Source organism: Dendronephthya gigantea, unplaced genomic scaffold, assembly GCF_004324835.1.
Source record: "Dendronephthya gigantea isolate DGI-Jeju-01 unplaced genomic scaffold, DenGig_1.0 000011F, whole genome shotgun sequence".
NCBI lineage: Eukaryota > Metazoa > Cnidaria > Anthozoa > Malacalcyonacea > Nephtheidae > Dendronephthya > Dendronephthya gigantea.
In genome coordinates this window covers 1,752,273-1,771,536 of record NW_021163021.1, presented here as the reverse complement: position 1 = coordinate 1,771,536, position 19,264 = coordinate 1,752,273, and the positions used below count along the sequence as shown (strand labels likewise).

The 19,264-nt window shown below is 37.2% G+C and overlaps 5 protein-coding genes across 5 annotated transcripts; 3 read left to right on the top strand and 2 right to left on the bottom strand.

Moving 5' to 3' along the window:
• Positions 1 to 333: 333 nt before the first annotated feature.
• Positions 334 to 3,056, bottom strand: LOC114518656. The gene is made up of 2 exons (XM_028538662.1): positions 1,467 to 3,056; positions 334 to 1,407 (listed from the first exon to the last, which is right to left on the bottom strand). Exons 1-2 carry the CDS (start codon positions 3,054 to 3,056, stop codon positions 334 to 336), a joined length of 2,664 nt encoding a protein of 887 aa, XP_028394463.1.
• Positions 3,057 to 10,180: 7,124 nt separating this feature from the next.
• LOC114518655 lies at positions 10,181 to 11,653 on the top strand. The gene has a single exon (XM_028538661.1). The coding sequence runs from the start codon at positions 10,181 to 10,183 to the stop codon at positions 11,651 to 11,653; it is 1,473 nt and encodes a 490-aa protein (XP_028394462.1).
• Positions 11,654 to 11,780: 127 nt separating this feature from the next.
• LOC114518654 lies at positions 11,781 to 13,097 on the top strand. Its single transcript, XM_028538659.1, has one exon. The coding sequence runs from the start codon at positions 11,781 to 11,783 to the stop codon at positions 13,095 to 13,097; it is 1,317 nt and encodes a 438-aa protein (XP_028394460.1).
• Positions 13,098 to 15,318: 2,221 nt separating this feature from the next.
• Positions 15,319 to 17,402, bottom strand: LOC114518653. The gene is made up of 6 exons (XM_028538658.1): positions 17,118 to 17,402; positions 16,967 to 16,988; positions 16,717 to 16,874; positions 16,461 to 16,584; positions 16,260 to 16,387; positions 15,319 to 16,083 (listed from the first exon to the last, which is right to left on the bottom strand). The coding sequence occupies exons 1-6, from the start codon at positions 17,400 to 17,402 to the stop codon at positions 15,319 to 15,321; spliced, it is 1,482 nt and encodes a 493-aa protein (XP_028394459.1).
• A 63-nt stretch (positions 17,403 to 17,465) lies between these two features.
• On the top strand, positions 17,466 to 18,260 carry LOC114518652. Its single transcript, XM_028538657.1, has one exon. It carries the CDS (start codon positions 17,466 to 17,468, stop codon positions 18,258 to 18,260), a length of 795 nt encoding a protein of 264 aa, XP_028394458.1.
• Positions 18,261 to 19,264: the final 1,004 nt, after the last annotated feature.

The window sequence follows — 19,264 nt, the reverse complement described above, 5'->3', positions numbered from 1 at the left end:
CAAGCTTTGTCCTGTTAGATCTTTATTACCTCTTGACCCTATAGGTAACTTTAATAGAGAATGCACAGTTACACCTCTGTTATAAGCTGCTTTACCAGTGGTAGCAGTAACAGCACATTTATTTTGCAAAAGATTTCTAATAGCATTAATAAGGTAACTTTTACCAGTTCCTGCAACACCATTTATAATGAGACATAATGGCTCGCTTTCTGATGATGTATCATCAAAATGAGACTTAACAATGTCTTAAGCAAGTTTTTGCATTTCACTAAAACTGTTGATGTCAACAACATCATATTGCTCATCAATAGTGTATTCCTTTTTTTTTTGTTTTTATCCAAGTTGGCATTTCTTGAATTTGTTGTTGAATAATTGGCTTGTCAGATGCCAGTCATGTGTTGACTCTGGTGTTTGTTCAGAGTTGTGAAAAGGAGTGTATAGATCTGATAATATCATCCACTCTTCTTGAGTTGTCTCCTGTTCTTCAGAAGGTTCATCTTCTGGTTCTTGACTTTGAATAACAGCTTGTAATTTATCAAACCAGTCTGGGACATTAGACTGCCCACAAGGTGTTTGTAAGAATTCATGCCAACAATTGATCAGAACCTCATCAGTTGGTTCTTCGCCACCCCATGCATTATTTTGGGTTGTTCTCCAGGGTTTATACCTCAAAAGTTGATATTTACAATATAGGCCAAAATTTGGACCTTTGGGATTAGGAGAATATGTTGGAAATATTCGTGGTATAACATTTTCTGGCAATTTTGTCAGTTCATTGTTAACAACTTTGTATGTTGTTGCAAATTGAACAAAGTTCATATTCATTATGTTTTTTGAACTCTCATATTGTTCACGATTAGCATAAACATCAAGAAGTGAATCATTTGTGCACGATTCACCCTCATCAATATTTGCAGTATCACGCACTCTACGTGAACCATTTAGGCTAACTGGCATCACTTTAAATGATGAGCTGTGGAGTTTTAAAGACAACAAATGGTGCATTGTCTCTTGAGCTGCATAATCTTGTTCACCAAGAGATTTCATAACTACCTTCTTAATAACTCTGCGAGGGTCAGTATTACTTTCAACATTTTGCACAATAGAATTGAATGCCTGTTTTAATATAGGTGACCTTGGCTCACCTTTGGCTGCATATTTTGTGAGATATTCAACACATGCATAGTGATCAATTACAACTTGAATATCACAGTTAGCCCTCCAGCCTTGGAGCTGAAGTTGTTGATGGTTATTTAACCTAGAGTCATTTCGTTTAGTCACAATCTTAGCTCGATAATGTTCATTATCACCCGAAGTGTGAATTTTTTCAAATTCTAATTTTGTCTTAGGACAAATATCAAATAAGAAATGAAATCTACATTTCAACTCTGTTTCATTGACTTCTTTCTAAGACAATAACTTGTACTACAATGGGTATGTCTTTGAAACATGTTTAATAGATCTACATAGTCTGATTGTTTTTCATGTTCAGGAATTTCATGATGATTTTTTTGACATGGATGAGTTTCAGGTCTTATCCACTTGTCCTCATCTGGTGGATTAGGATTGATGGTTGATAGTAACCAATCAACATACTGACATACTGTGTCAGCTGCTTTCAGACCAGCTTCAATATCCTGGTCTAGTTCAGTTGTGTCAGAACAATCATTTTCATCTTTGAATTGTTGAGCTAAGAAACCTTTCAAAGCAATTTGAGTAAGTTGACACAAACCTGGGTCATTATTTAATTTAGCAGTACCATGACAATGGATACTACCTCTACCTTGATATTCATATCGAAACCAGTGCCATTTTGCATCAAGTGTATCATAAAGCCAGTGTTTTACAAAGCTTTCTAATCTCTGTGTGAAAAACCAATCTACGACATGGGGATTGTTGATCACATTTTGTCGTCTTACATCACTGGTAGAATTACCTAACTCACTGCCAGTATCAGCTTTAAATAAAGCATGTAACTCCGGCCAATGCATATCTGCAGAGGAGAAAGTGAAAAATAATGTTGGTGCTCCAACACTAGTTATAATAGCTTTGAGTTCCTCTCTTACTCTATTCCAATAAGCATTAGTACCTGCAATATTGCCAACATATCTTGACACTTTAGACATAAATGCATTGGCATTGTTATTGGCAGCCATTTCACGCAGTTCATCAATAGTGAGATGTGCTTCACCTGGGTTCTGTTTAAGGAATATTCCACTTTGTTGTAAAATCCGCTTTCTTTGAATCATGTTAAAAGCCCAATATGAGAATCTGGGATGGTTGGCAAAACGATATACCCATTTACCATCAACAATCTCAGCAAATTTCAATAGATGTTTAATTCGTTCATGAAGAGGAACATCTCTTAAAAGAGCTTGATTAGTAAGATCACCTTTCCCATCAGGGAACAATGTTGGAAAAGCCATAGTGGCCAGATGTGATATCTGATATTCATTTAATGGCTCATTTTGAACAGTAAGCCATGCCATTGGTTCATTTGAAGTAAGCTGATCTCTAACAGCTTCAATTTCCTGTTGTTGTTGTTCACCAACAGGTAAGAAACTACTCATTTCTGTTGAATCATTGTATACAATGTCCCCAGAAGGTTTGTCAGTAGGTGGGTCTAAATCTGGCGTCACACTATCATCTGACATTGTGTCATTTTCGGTTTCAACAGTCATAAGATCTGGTGGTACACCATTTTCAGGTAATGAATTTAATGCATCTTCATTAATTGTTAACTCAGAATAATATGAGTTATTATTGATAAGCCAAACTAAAGCAATATGTACTTTTTGCTTTCGCACTGTCACATCTTTGAATGTGTTGTCTTTACCTTTCACTTTGACAATAATCACAGCCAAGTCTTTGCGGTATCTTGGCAAAGATGTTGCAAGCTCTTTCACATTTTGTGGCAAGTTAATACAATGCCCTGAGTAACCTCGTTGACCTCCAGGTTTAATATAAACTCTCATGATAGGAAGAACACGAGCAATTAACATTTCCTCAACTTGAGTCAAACCTTGTAGCTCATGTGGAACACATGAAGGAATCATTGCATTTGAAAGTGAAAACTTTTTAGGTGATTTTTTATCTCTGGAGCATTGAGAACAAACATAATCATTTGGTGATCTTGGTTTAGATTTTAATGGCCATGCCTCTTTACAAATATTACATTGGCTGACTGAAAACTGAACAGATTTGTGGAACTTTTAAATGTTAGCTTTTGCCCAACATTGTTCTTCAATACTACCATTTTTTGTAATGTCATATTCTTTTAAATAATCCTGCTGAGTATTTATATGAATCTGCTCTGCATTTGGCAATCTAATTTCATTTTCAACACAAGCTTTTTCGGCGTGTTTTCTTTTTTTATACATTCTAGCATTTTCAAGTCTAGTTTGTTTCTGTGTTTCATTTTCTCCATCTCGTTTTCTTTTTTTATACTTTCTGGCATTTTCAAGTCTACTCTGTTTTTCACATTCAGTCTCTTCCGAACGCTTTTGTCTCGTATGTTCCTTAGCATTATAAGCTAGCTTTAATTGAACTGGTACAACGTCAAACAAATTGGTATTTAATTCACTTGACAAACGACATAAATGATGCTCTAATTCACTGAGACCATCATATTTCATGACAACAGCAGTGCCATTAGGATCTGGCATGCCATTTATATCTCTGGCATGTGCATCAAATAAATAAAAACTTGAATCTAAATCCTTTATTAACGCTGTGATATAGCCTTCTAATATTAAAATACTATAATAATTGTCATGTGTGAAAGTATTCATCAAGGCTGAATGAATGGTGAAGTAGGGAGTCCCAATATCATAATCACTTCTGATCAGACCTTGATGGTCATTTCCATAATTTATAAACCAACGTTGTTTTTCACTTTGTGCCTCAATGGGCTCTACCACAATGGGCAGATCACTTTTGTTTTGTGCCTCAATGGGCTCTACCACAATGGGCAGATCGCTTTTGTTTTGTGCCTCAATGGACTCTACCACAATGGGCAGATCGCTTTTGTTCTGTGCCTCAATGGGCTCTAGTTCTACCACAGTTGGTAAGTTGTTCAGAGATAACAATCCTTCACGCGGAATGAGATTATTATTATAAGAATGTAAGTACATATTGTCTCCTTGCACTAAAATAGTGTCGATGATTGCGGAATTCCACTGAGTCACTGGAATAGTTTGTGCTGTTAACAGCGCTGATAAACTCATAAAAGAGCACTGTTTTCCTCGAGACTGGACACTGAACTGTTCATGACCTTGATGAATACTTGCACACGCAAATAAAGACATGATGTAGTTCTTACAATTAATTTTTGTTTTTGGAGGAACGATGAAACTTTATACTTGCGAGTTTCGAAGACAAAAGCAACGTGCTATATTGGTACCAACTTTTGGCACTGCGCACAAATTGGTCAGTGGCCACCACAGACAGCCTGGTAGGTGCTTCATCTTGCATGGGATATTCAGATACAGATGCTGCACTGTCAGATGTTGTTGTTACAGACAGTAGTGACTCTGATGACTGAATTGTCATCTGACTATGAGTACTGAACATTTTTTCATTTAATATATACTGTATGTATATTTACCTTGTGGCAAAATGTTGTGTTAAATTCATAGTTGCAATGGCTTACAATACTGTTTTATTATTGAGGTCTATTTTTTTTACCCACCCTTTCTCTATACCACAATTTCAATTACCCACCCTATTTCTCTTCGGTGCCCCCCTGAGGCATAAATAATGAACGGTCCCTAGCTTGTAGGAGACAGATTCAAACTATACCTGCAAGATGAAGTACTTACCTTTAACGCGACCCAAGTTATTACTTATTAACCCTAATGTGCCTTGGCCTGGACGTCATCCCCAAAAATTAGAAATAACAACCAACAAAAGAAATTTAATAATAACCCATTAACTGGCAATGCACCCTACTTATTTTTCTTTTGACAAATGCGAGAAGATTTTACTTGTATTATTATTAATGGGTTAACCACAAAACTTGATGTCTCCAGTTAACTGGCAATGCTTCCCAGTGCACCCTACTTATTTTTTTTTTGACAAATGCCAAACGATTTTACTTGTCAATGAGGAAGCACTGGCCATCACAAAAAGCTTCAAAAGAACATAAAGCAATTTTAATTTGAAAACTGAAATGTAAATAACAAATTATTAAAGTATTGTTACAGATGTATAAACCTTACAATACAAAATACCAAAATAGTGAATATACCAGTAAATAGTATACCAACTAAACATGAATAAGTTCAATGTCAATCAGCTTGTAATGTCAATGAATAACAAAGTTTTCTAACTAAATATGAATAGTCAATGTTTAAAAACTTGTTTCAGATGTATAAACCTTACAATACCAAATACTAAAATCCAGTAAATAACTAAACATCAATAAGTTCAATGTCAATCAGCTTGTGACTTTGGGTATCATACAACATTTTCATGTCATCTAATTCAAGAATGCTTTCCATAATTTTATCATCTGTTGGTTCCCCTTCCAACTTGCACAGGCTGAACAACTTGGTAGCAACATCATTATACAAAGTGAGACGGATGTTTTCCACTGGTATAGATGTTGTTTCCACATAAATTCGGAGGAACCATTGTGTAGTGCACTTGCTTGTCTTCTGAGATAGTTCACAGTTTTTACAAAAGGAGAGGTTTTCTTTAGTAGTCACTTTTTTCGAACACGAACGACATGATTTGTACTTGTTAATGCCATAGACTCCTACAATACTTGCTACAATTTCTTTGGTAGTTGACTGTTCCTCAACACTGGGGAGAGGTTTGGTGAAAGGTTCAGCTGATGTAATAACACACTCATCCTCTTGCTTTGGAGTATTCAGATACATTTGATTCTGAGAGACTTTAACTCTTAATTTGTTAAACACATATGTAACTCTTAATTTGTTAAACACATATGTTAAACCTATCTCGACGGCATCAGTGTGACTACCCCAAAAGATAATCTTTATGTACCCAGTTGGATCAGCAATGTAACCTTCTTGTTTCTTTACATGGGAAGTTTGAAGGACCACAGTTTTTGTGGATGATAGTTGTACTACGTTGCCTTTGATGCATACAAGCTGTTCGGGTGCAACTTGTCTCAGGGAAATAATTGTGATCATATCATCCTGACTTACATAGTCAAATGTGGTTGTGCTTGGTGTTATTGTTGTAAACTTGTTTATTACAACATCATCCCTGCCATACCTGTTGCTTATGGAAAATTTCTTGATTTTGACTGGAGATTTTTGTTCAGACAAAGCATCCAAGGTTCCCTTCTTTTCAGGTGAGAAACAAACACTTTTAATCACACTTGACTCTGTCTGAAGAGTGCAATTGAAATACGTACAGGAGCCAGTTTTTTTTATAGGTGTCACAGAGTAAACATAACAATTAATTTCGGACGACTCTACAAATATAAAACAGAAATACTGAGATATTAAATAAACATTGTATTCAACAAAACCTATATTTAGCCCTGGTTTATATGTCAAACTTTGGTCGCGTTGAATGCAATTCAAACGACTATAAATTTGTTTGAATTGCATTCGACGCGATCAAAGTTCGACCTATAAACAGGGCCTTATGTACTGTAGTTTGTAGAGAATGATCAATTTTGTCTGGGGAGAAAGCTAAGTAATTGAAACTGACTTCAGAGTTCAGGCAAGATGCAGTATTTTTTACACAAAAAACTATATACGCTGCACATACCTGGCTTTATAGACTTTATAGTTTGGGACATAATGCAGTAAATTTCTGGACGGAAAAAGCCTAATAGAGAATTGAAAGCAATGTCATTACACACATCGACCTTCAATTATCAGTAAAACACTTGAATAACTTCAACAAAGCCTTAATAAACTCACCTGAAAGATACTTGTACTGTGTAGCAAAAAATGCAAAGCGAAGCAATGGCTGGAAGCATAAGCATGCTGTTCTTCTTCGACGACTGGACATACGCAATCAACGTTTACATGGATTGCGTAATCCAACTAACATCCATCCGAATCTTGTTGAAAATCGAGATTTTCAACCTTAAAATTTCTTACGAATTTTTTCCTTAAAAACTTCCTAAAATTGTAAAAGTGTTGCGCAGAGATAATTTCTTAGTTTAAGAAAATTTTCTTACATCTGCCCAAATTTTCTTAGAGAAAATGTTGATAATGAGAAAAAATTAATATAAAGGAAAATTTCTTATTAATCAAAAAAGTATTACTTAAGATAATAGAAAGATCTGTTTTATAGTATTAGTATTAATAAGACAAGGTGAATGTATCTAAAAAAACCCAACAACAAAATCAAAGTGTTTGGAGATATATACCGAGACGTGAGTAATTATTTAGCAGCAAAAAATCATTTTCTCTTTTAAAAAAACAATCATTTAAATTTTTTTTTCTCAAAATAAGTTCAAATTTTCTTGGGATAACAATTGATCGACCAATCATGTAAAAATGTGCACATTATTCTAGGATCCTCATTACTAGTTTGATATTGAATCTCAGATAGGACATGTTAACCTTCATTGATGTTAGAGATAACGATATATGAACGTCTGCTACAGTAGCACATTTTAAAAGCAGTTTCATTGGTGTGAGAATAGAAATAACAGCAGGCATTGGGGAACGACGAGTGGTTGGCATTATACGACCATACGTTTGCTAGGGATAGATTGCCATATCAGACATTAGAATTTATATGACCAGACATTATGTTTGAGAAAAAGCGGACAATGGAAGGAATAACTGTTGAGGTATAAGAATCTGCTTAAAACCGAACATCCAGAAAAAATTAAGTGAGAAACAACAGAAATATTTAAAGGTAGTGATGGAACGGATGAAATTAGAAAGATGTCAAGAATGGAAAATAATACCTGTTGTAGTAAGTGTGACAAGGATTGTGACTAGGGAATGGGATGAACTAAAGTATATCCAGCTGATCTGAGATCATGACGTCATAAAGCGTCTCGACAAAACTGAGTTATCATGTGCCTAGTGTAATTTGTCCTTAGCCTTCCAACTAATAGTATAAAGGGTAAAAATTTTAATTTTAATTTGCAGTTAGGAAAAAATAAACGTGTTTTCACATAAGTATAATAAAATTACTTGATATTTTCGAGCGTTGAAGTCATATCCAATGAAGGAAATGATAATTCAGTTTTTTCGAAGATCTGGCTTCTGATTGGTTGATTTTTATACCCAGATAAGCTGGATACCAGGAATTGGTGAAGGGCAAGGAAGAGATGCAGAAGATGGTGTATGCAATGCGCTCCCCAGACCCATCCTGGTAAATTGCAGGGAAAATTTGGAACTTATGTGACAAGCTTCAATGGACATCATTGCAGCTGCCCAAGAAGTATTATATTGGCAGTTGCTAAACATATTAGAGTATACCAAAGTAATTTGCTAGTACCATAACACATACATTTGGTATAAAAACACAATTTAATATAAATGGTATTATGAATTTAATATAAATTGTGTAAGGCTTGTTAATTTATTCAAGGAAGAGTCAGAAATCTGGGAAGTATAATTTATCACGAAATACACCAAATCTTAACATTTTGGTAGTGGAAGCACGGGGTTTACGGACAGAGGACAACTGAGTTATATTATAATTATAATATAGCTCAGTGCAGATGACAGAGCAGTGAACTGAGCTCTCTATATATATATATTGAGTAGTAACTTCACTCATTTGGCTAATGTTCAAGTGAAGCTAAAGATCGCAGAAACTGAAGTGACGTGCACGGCCAAACTGAATTCTTGTTCTTTTTTGCTATTTTCTCATATTTTGGGTGGAAAATAGTAGAATTTTTAATTAAAGTTATATGCTCATGCTCTGTATTAGGATATTTTAAAGTTTCACTTAAGTTTGCTAAAAAAGGAGCAATATGTTAAGAGAAGTGAGTGTGGGCTGTTGACGTTCTTGCAAATAACAAAATACACTCAAAAAATACAAAGAAAATGTTACCTTATCTCAGTTTCAAGAGAAAAGATATATAGAAAGCTTATCTTCCATAAAAGCAATTACTTGCAAAGAAATTATCCGAAACATACGAGTTTCAAAAGTCAAAACACAAAAATATGGCATATTTATACGAACTTTTCATGCAGGTGAAAACCTTTAAAAACTTACCCATGCTAGGACGATTGGCAAAAATAAAAGACTATCAGTGTCTTAAAGCTGTGTCAAAATTACAAGGTAAAAAAACAAAATTTACCGAGTAAAACCAAATGTTTCAAGCGTACTTGTTCTCACAACAAAAAATTCGTATTTACTCACACTGTAGTGGAAAAATACAGTAGTCAAGTCAATTAAGGTAGATGCAGAGAAATAGATTGCTATAAAAATATCAATTTTGTGACTTTTGTCCATTCTTGTTTTTTTATGCCTAGTTTCCATTCAGTCGTTAGCTGTCGTTACATGTCTTTCTGTGTCTTTGGAATAATCGTGAAAGACCGATAAAGACTGAGAGAAACAGACAGTGTCGCTTGGATTGAACAAATCCTATCTCAACGACATGAAAAGACAGGAATCAACATAATTCTTCCTATAATTCGTTATCGGTCTTTCACAATTATTCCAAAGACACAGAAAGACATGTAACGATAGCTAACGTCTGAATGGAAACTAGGCATTAAAATGGAAAAAACCACAAAAGTCTGAGGTTTGCGAGCCCTTGTGCGAGCCATCCAGGGGCGAAACTTGAGGGGGGTATGGGGGGGGTGTGACACCCCCTCAAAATTGGTAAGGCAAAATTTGCAGGGCAATCGTTCTTGTAAGGGCAATAAAGATCTCGTTTGATAAAGTCGCACTTTTGGGAGATTGAACTAAATTACTGAAGGTTGAAAAATCATTGAATAATCGTTGAATATTATGTTATATATCAGTTTTGCCTAGTTAAGAGCTGTCTGAGCTAGAAGTTTTCAGCACCGTAATTTCAAGGAAAGAACCAGAACCACTGATTAACAAATGGCAGGAACTCTCCAAAGATCTAGAAAGCTCGACTCGAACCGAAGTTCAACGCAGATACTTTCCCCAACTATCCTCATGGCCACAAAACGCAATCCTTCACATCTTTGTCGACGCAAGCACGAAAGCCTATGGGACAGTCGCCTACATCACATCCAATCCGTACTGCTCTATGGTTATGTCAAAGTCCCGCGTAGCTCCACTGAAAAAGTTAACCCTACCACAACTGGAATTGATGGCCGCTGTCACAGGTGCAAGACTTGCCTCCTATTTGTCTTGTCATCTAAAACTAACCGAAACCGTGTTCTGGTCCGACAGTCAAATCGTCTTACACTGGCTTTTTTCCCAAAAGGAGCTAAAGAGTTTCATTAAAAATCGCGTCAAGGAAATCCACCAACTCACCAACAATGCCACTTGGAATTATTGCCCAACTTCCGACAACCCAGCGGATCTCTTAACACGAGGAATCTCCGCAGACAGCCTTTCCAAATCCACCTTGTGGGACAATGGCCCACATTGGCTGACAAATCATGCAAACTGGCCAGAGTGGAAACCTAACATGGTTCTTCTCCAGTCCTCCCTGAACAAAGATCAAGATACGAACGAAGCCCCTCCTACAAACCCTGACACGCCTGAGTCAACAAAACGTTCACCTACCAACATCAAGCAGATTATCACCCCTACCAAATTCAGTGACCTCCAGCGCCTACTACGCACCACAGCCTGGGTACTTCGTTTCGTCAACGCCTTGAAGAAAGTCAACCCACCAAAAGAGAAGGTACTAAAGGTACACGAAATTGAAAATGCGAGAATGATTTGGATACATGAAATCCAAAACGACGTGTTCAGTAACGAACTTGCCAACATCCAAAGACCGAAGACCCCCCGCCTACCCCTCGTACGCCAACTTCGTCTATTTACTCTGAGTGACGACATAATTCGTTGCGGTGGTAGAATTCACAATGCACCAGTGGACCACTCCACAAGATTTCCCATACTTCTACCCGCAAACCACCATTTCGCCATGCTGATCGTCAATGATGCACACAGAAGGTTGCAACACGCCGGTTTAAATCAAACCCTGACAGATATTCGCCAGAAATACTGGATTCCAACAGCACGCCAATACATCAAGAAAACACTTCGTCGATGTGTTACATGTCGAAAGACCTTCGGAACACCCTACACCGCTCCGGATCCGCCTCCACTTCCAACGTACCGAATGACTGACTCCCATCCATTCAGTGTTACTGGGGTAGACTTCACCGGAGCCATCTACGTGAAAACACCAAGGGGTCAAGAAAAGGTCTACATCTGTTTGTTTACTTGTGCAAACACACGCGCAGTCCACCTGGAAGTCGTCACCAACTTAACCGTTCCGACCTTCATGTCCGCCTTCCGAAGATTTGTGAGTCGCAAGTCCCTCCCCAAAATTATATCTGACAATGCCTCAACCTACCAGTCCGCCGCCGAAGAGTTAACCCAACTATTCAACTCAACTGAGTTGGAAACCAACCTTAGTAAAAGGGGAACACAATGGAAATTCATCCCGAAACGAGCACCGTGGTACGGCGGTTTCTGGGAACGCTTAATCCGCGACTTCGCCGCTAGAAACACGTGTAGTGTCATGTGGTCAAAATCCTGAAATGCGGACACTTTCCGGCCATAGTGTATATACAAGATACAGACAGTAGCGCTCTAATGTCAAAATCTGGGCCATCTTCTTATTTAAATCAACTGATTTACATATAGCTTGTCTGTAAAAAAATACAATGGTTGGACCGCAACCTACGAACTTCAAGGCAATGACCGTAGCCGCAATTAAGAAATATTTGCAAGCGCGTGGCGTAAGTGTCAATGGCTATCTGAAGTCTGGTCTCGTCGAAATCGCAGTCGCAGTTGAGAAGATGATGTTACCGCTAGATCCTAACTTTGAAACGGTAGAAAATGGCGACACATTGAAACAAAGGTTATTTATTCATGACGTTCAGATTGATGACCCTTTTACTATGACAATGAAGAACGATTTCATTGATTCTCCACCATTTGGACTATATGATATTTTTAACCACCTTATTTATCATGCCACCGAATACGACAAGCAAGGTCTAGCTGCCTATAAGTCCTTCGAAGACTACCGACTTTTTCAAGATGGTTATGTTCAATCACTAAAAACTGTGAGTGTAATAGATGCAGGGGTATATGTATATGTCGGCCAGGTGCAACCAACTATGCGAGCAAAAACTGATGGGGGGAAAGACTGTTATTCGTTGTGGTTCATCTTGGAAGGTCGAGGGGCAAACAGAGGGAGTGTGCTTGATGCATTTTGTGAATGTAAGGGTGGACGGGACGGTGGTTGCAAGCATATAGCAGCTGCAATGTACTCACTAGAAGAACTGTTAAACCAGGATGGAAAAAAGAGTGTGACAAGTGGCCCTTGCTTGTGGATGCCAAAACCACAATCCTCCAGTCAGCCATGTGCTGTAGACCAACTGGAAATCATTAAAATCAAGCCACCAGCTGGGAAAAAAAGAAAGAGGAACTATACATGGCTACAAAACATTGATTTTGACCCCCGAAGTCCAAAGCATTGCAAGGTTTCGCCCATGACAAAGGAGCGTTTTACTGAGAGGCTCAGTGCTGTTTCTGATACCACATCCAACAATGATTCATCACCACCTGCACCAGTTATACTGCCCCTTTTACAGAAGCTATATTTAAAGAAAACTGATGAAAATCATAGTGGCAAGGAGTCCGACTCCCAAACTTTGTGTGGCAAGGAATGCAGCATGAATCAAAGCACTGGAATAATGAGGCAAAAGGTGGAAACTTACATTCGGGAATCAACTGAAAAGAACCCTGAAAAGTTCCGAAACATGCTATATTTTACTGATGGTGAAATTAATCATGTAGAGGAAGTCACCCGGGACCAGTGGCAATGCGATGATTGGTATGAGCACAAAATTGGTTTTATAACAGCTTCAAAGTGTAAAGATGTTTGTACAAGGCAAACAACATTAGAAAAGAAGAATGATTTTGGTACTACTGCTCTTGCAAGAGCTATTGCAACACAGCCAAAAAAACAGTAAAGACTGTTGAAAACAACCCACTACCCCACGTAGTTGGGGATTAAAACATGAAGAGTCAGCCAAAGATTCCTATTTACATGTGCAAAAACATTTGCACTATAATGTGAAACTTCTGAAGATGGGATTTCTTATTTCAAAGAAAAAACCATTTGTGGGTGCAAGTGCTGACAACATAAGAACATGTGAATGTGCAAGTGGATGCAAAGATATACTTGTGGAGTATAAGTGTCCATGGGTACATAGAAATCTTGACCCCAAAGAAGCATTTCTTACAAAAGAAATAGGGGTGTGAAAGTGGATAATGTTGAGCAACTGAGGCCAGATTCCAAGTATTACCACCAAGTTCAAGTGATATTATTCGTAACTGACCTTGATACTTGTGACTTTGTTGTTTGGACTTTAAAGGGAATCCACTGTGTTAAAGTTGACATCAACAAATGTTTTATTGAAAATGTTATGCTAAAACTAGAAAGGTTTTGGTTGTCACAGGTTGTACCTCTGTTGTTTGATGAGGATGACACAGCGAATGAAAAAGGTCAGTACATAAATTGTAAAAATGATGTCTAAAATTTCTGGAAAAACTTTGGTTTGGTTCAATATAAGAATTTGTAAATAATTTACAAATACAGTGGCTGTTCTCATTGATTATTATTATTTTTTTTATTTAAGACACACAATCAACATCTGCAAAAGATGAGGAGGACCAGAGCGTCTCTTCAGTTGTTGGTGCTGTGTCTGTAGAAAGAACCCCGAAATGCTATGTGAAGGATGAAGAACAACAAACTTGTTCTGGCCCCAACATATCTACCACCGTACCTGTAATAGATTTAGAGAAGACCGCAGATGCACACACCAGTATTCCAAGATATGTCGCAAATGGGGTTGATATTGATGGTCATGATATTAAATCATTGAATGCGGGTGTAATGATGAATGACAAAATTGTAAAAGTGTTGATGAGGTAAATAGTTTAAAGCACACATATAGCTATGTTCTGGGCCTTCATTTTTTCTCACACATTTTTTCTTTGTTATCAGTGACCACTTGTGCCCATTCCCTATCATTGACTACTTATTTTACTCAATCCTCACTGGTGAGCAAGATGGAGTACATAAAACAACATGGTAATTGAAAATTAAATCTTATTAAAAATTTCTTTGATTGCACCAACTTGACCCTTAATCAGTACTTATTTCTTTCCTAGTAAGTGTTGTTAAATGTCCAATCAAAAGCTCTTTGTTTGGTAATAGTATTGTACATGAGTTAAATCAGTAAGAAAATTTTCAATTTAAGGGAACAAAAATTTGAAGGAGCAAGAAAATATTTAACACCAGAGGAATATAAAGAAGATTATGTAGTTATACCTATTGTTCGCAGGTACACAATGTATTAGGCACTGTATATTTTGTAATATGTCAACAATTTTTAACACTGTTTTTTTTAAATTTTCTTACAGATATCATTGGCTTTTGATGATCATCACTCCATGGTACAAAACTAATTTTTCCCATATCTTTGAAAACTTCAAATTTGATAACCTAATGCAAATGCTGAAAGCTCAACATCTTGTAGGCATATATTGGTTCTGGACTCATTAACACATGACTTGGCAACCAGATCAAAAGAGATTTATCTTGTTACAAGGTGCAGTATTTTGTACATGTTGTTCATGTATTACAAAGTGTTCATTTAATTTACAAAAATTATTGCTAACTGTTTACAAATAATCCACCTATTTAGATATCTTGACAATATGTGTTCATTGAACAACACTGAGAAGAAACATACAAATTGTACACAGGCAATTTTAAAGGTACGGTACAAAAAGTTATTTAAAAAAAGCGAACTGGTTTTAGGAGAAATAATTATGTAAATGTTGATCTTATTAAACCTCGATCAAACTTAAGTACATTTTATTTAGGTTCCAATGCAGCATCCTGCAAGCAATGATTGTGGTATTTTTGTATCACTGTTTGTTAAACACTTTTTTGAGGTACAATGTTTGGTATGACATTTTCAATATGCTGTAAAGGAAACTTAACATGATAATAAAGAACTAAATTTTATCTTTTAGGACCTTGATGCCTATGAGGCAGACCCAACTGGTTATGTAGGGGATAACCATGCCTGGTTTACCTCTATTGAGGCCCAGAAACACAGATCGCAAGAAAAAAGGAAATGGAATACACTGTACAATTTACATTGCATTAAATATATATAATTAAACTTTAATTATTCTTGGTTGTAAATTTACAATAGCAGCACAGACTCTCACAATCGAGGTAACATAAGACTTGAATGTCAATGGAATGACTCCTCTCAGAACACTAAAGCACTTTAATTTCCGGATGATTCTTTCCACATGTGCTCTGGATGTGGCCACTCTTCTGGTTGCTGTAGAGGCACGCGATGAGACGTTTTTACTTGACATGACAGGAGGGGCTATTAGGGTTGCACTCTTTATGGCTAAAAGATCTTGAATGTTAAACCCCTTATCAGCCATTATCGTATCTCCAGGTTCAATATAGTCAAGAAAACCACTTTGCTGGATTTCCTTATCGCTTATTGCACCAGTATACAATTTTGACACAAAGTTAATATGGCAAAGTGGTGATAGAGAAACTAATAACTTAAAGGTGTTGTGTGACTTATACGTGCTGAACGTTCTGCGTTGACTGGATGGCAGAGATGGCTTCTCAATGTACAGTTCTGTGCAATCAACAATGCTTCGTAGATTCAAGTACTTTGACTTTCTGAAAACTTTTGGACGTTTTACTCCTTCCATATCAGCCAATGTTGAGAAATTTAATAAGAATTTGAGTTCTTTCTCCAAGAAAAGAACCCATGTTACAAACACCTTACTGCCAGATCCAACAGAAATTCCAAATACGTAACACAAAGAAGCTAGAGTAGGCCGTCTTCGTAGTCTTATTAGTGTAAAAATTAGCTGCTCTCTTATTGTGAGATTAGCCATCTTTACCTCTTGCTAAATAATGAAAAAGATATATATATATATATATATAATTATATATATATATATATATATATATATATATATATATATATGGAAATTATGTTTCAGGTTAAATCATACACTGAGGATTGCTTTGTTAACTCATTAACTGACAGTAACTTAAGGATTATAATAGTTAAACATATTACCTCCTCTGAATATTTCCTTCTTACACCACTTTTCTTTCCTGTCTTTTTAAAGCCTGACCACATTTTCAATGATGTTGCTTTTTCTTTTACGTTTTCAAACAAAACATCAAGGTATTCCTTTTGCAAACCTTCAAATGAGGAAAATGCATAACTCTTCACCCAACTGTAATGAGAAGAATTGCATAAAAAACCACTACAAACCTGTAAGGTGGTAGGTTTTATCTGGGTTATCCACTAGAGCAATAAATAAATGCCTTCGCAGAGTTTTCGAGCTTTTCAACATCTCATCAGAATAGGCTTTAAGATCAGTGGCCATGATATTTGTCTGAAAATAAGTTTTGAATTAAAATCATGTTCATGAAAAAATAAGTAACAGAAATCTGATATTTCAATATATAACATAAGCATCAGCTAAACTCTGTGGCTAAACCTAAACGAAATTAGTTAACAAATTTACCTGTATGGCTTTGTCACTGTACTGCTGTGTCGTATTATTTTCATACAGTGGTGATGGCAGTTGTACTTGTTTAACTTGTGGTTTAGATTTGCAAGATTGATGCAACATTAGTAAACCTTCGCATGCCAATATGTCATCGTCAACTTCTTGTGAACAAGCTAGGTTTGAATGCAATATTTCAGAGTCAACTTCAGTTTTGCACGTTTTTTTTCTTTTAAGACAGTGCCTGAGCGCTGTTTAGGAGCTTTACGTTTGCGATGAAGCCTTTCAACCTGCACAGATAGAAAATTAATATTTATTATCTCGTTGCTATGAAACCCAAAATCAAGCGAAGCATGACATGCAGTATAAACACTAACTAGCTATTATAATAAAATGCGCACAGTATACTTTCAACAAACCTTTTCCTTGCTCGTTATAGCTGATATTGGATCTGGATGTTCAGGCGTTGGACCATTTTCTCCAACGAAATGCAAGCTACAGATATAACTGTCTTTCTTGCATTCGAATGTGTCCCCACGATGACACGCAACGATCCACCGCTTTCTTCTTTCTGCTGCTTCTTTCCAGCGCTTTGGCGCCGGAAAACGAAAGAATGTTATAGGATCCCCATTCTTGTTTTTATTTTGTAAATGTGGTAACCGTGAATCGTTTCTACAAGTCCCCCACGCGCATCGCTTCACCATGTTTTCTATAATGTTGCTATATACAAGAAGGCCGAAGTGTCCGCATTTCGGAATTTTGACCACATGATACTACACGTGTTTCTGGCGGCGAAGTCGCGAATTGGTCTGACGAAGAACTCGTTGAAAAAGGTCCTCGGAAAAGCGAATGTCAGCTTAGAAGAACTCCAAACGATCTCCACCGAAACGGAAGCAATCCTCAATGATCGCCCTCTAACACACATGTCATCAGAACTCAACGACGAAGGACCACTAACACCGTCACATCTACTCTATGGTCGGAGAATCACCACATTACCCCACCTACTCTGCGAAGACGACGAGATCGATGACCCTACCTACGAACCCGAACCCAGCAACATCGACACGCAAGGAAAACGTAGATCCCACCTAATCCAACACTTTTGGAAACGTTGGCGCCAAGAATACTTGACGAGCCTACGCGAGTTCCACAGAACAACTGGAAACAACACAACCGAGATATGTGTTGGTGATGTAGTTCAAGTACACGACGACACGAAACGCATTAACTGGAGACTCGCTGTAGTAGAAAGTTTGATCAAAGGAGGAGATGGACTAGTACGAGCAGCAAATATTAAGACGAGCACTGGTCGCACCAACAGACCAATCACCAAACTCTACCCACTCGAAGTTAGGTCTAACTCCACAGCAACAGAAGAAACACAGACCACCTTCGACAAGGATCTCGATGAAGAGAATCCCTCAACAAATCCACAACCACATGACGTTACCGGCGGAAAGTCAAGCAGACCTGTACGAGCAAAAGCACAACAGGCAAAGGAGAAATTGAAACATTGGACATCCATACTCTCGCGCCCCCCGGAGGATGTCATGAATTGACAGTATATTGACACTTACACTTAATTACACTATATCGCACATGATTGGTTATAGTTACGAAAAGATTGAATTACACTCGCACTAGAGGTAACGGGGACATTGGGAATATTTTAGATATAACACTCTTGTATATAGTTCGGATTCACTTGTCTTTGAGCTTGTGCGTTCTTTGTATAAACAATATATATTCGAAACTATGGTGTAGATCGTCTATGATTTTATCGAAAGAACCTACGCATTCTTAAGATCTCGTTATCGTCGTACTAATTGACACAACGCAAGTCTCGGTATTTCGAGTGACGAACGAGACAGTGATCACAGGAACTAACGCATACAAAATCGTCTGGACAGAGTGCTCAATGTTTACAAACAGCAATATTACACAGGATGAGAAACACCAGTTGCTTCATCGAATTTTATTTACTACAGAACTGTTTTGTATGACAAGCGTTTAGCTGCCACACTCATCAGGTAAATAATATATGATTACAATGGCACAACTACTATATGCAAAAGACCGACAATTAATTTGGTCATATTACATGTAGTTGGTTACTAGGTGTTACTTAGCAAAAACGTCTTTCGATGCCGGGATGTGGAAACAAGTTCATTACGCTTGTACAAAGAGCTTAATTCAGGATGACATGATGATAAATTTCTCGGATAGGCATAAATTACAGCGTTTAGTCTTATTACAGTACGGTTGTGATTTCTTAACGACTTTCCAACTGACAGTGCACGGTGTATTAGGGTCCTTTAATTTCGGAATATGTTTGCTTAGTTTGGTGGCGTTTTTCTTTGATTTATTGCGGATAGAGCAAGTATGGTTGAGGTAGCGTGTCTTAAATGTGTTTCTCAGTAAGGCCAACGTAGGTTTGGGATTCTTTTGTGCTTTCATTCTTCACTGTCGCTTGGTACACTATGGCTTTTGTTAGGCATTCGCCTTTCAGGGGACAGGAATCGTTTGCCCGCCAGTTGCAATTCTTTTCTTTGTCGGTTTGTTG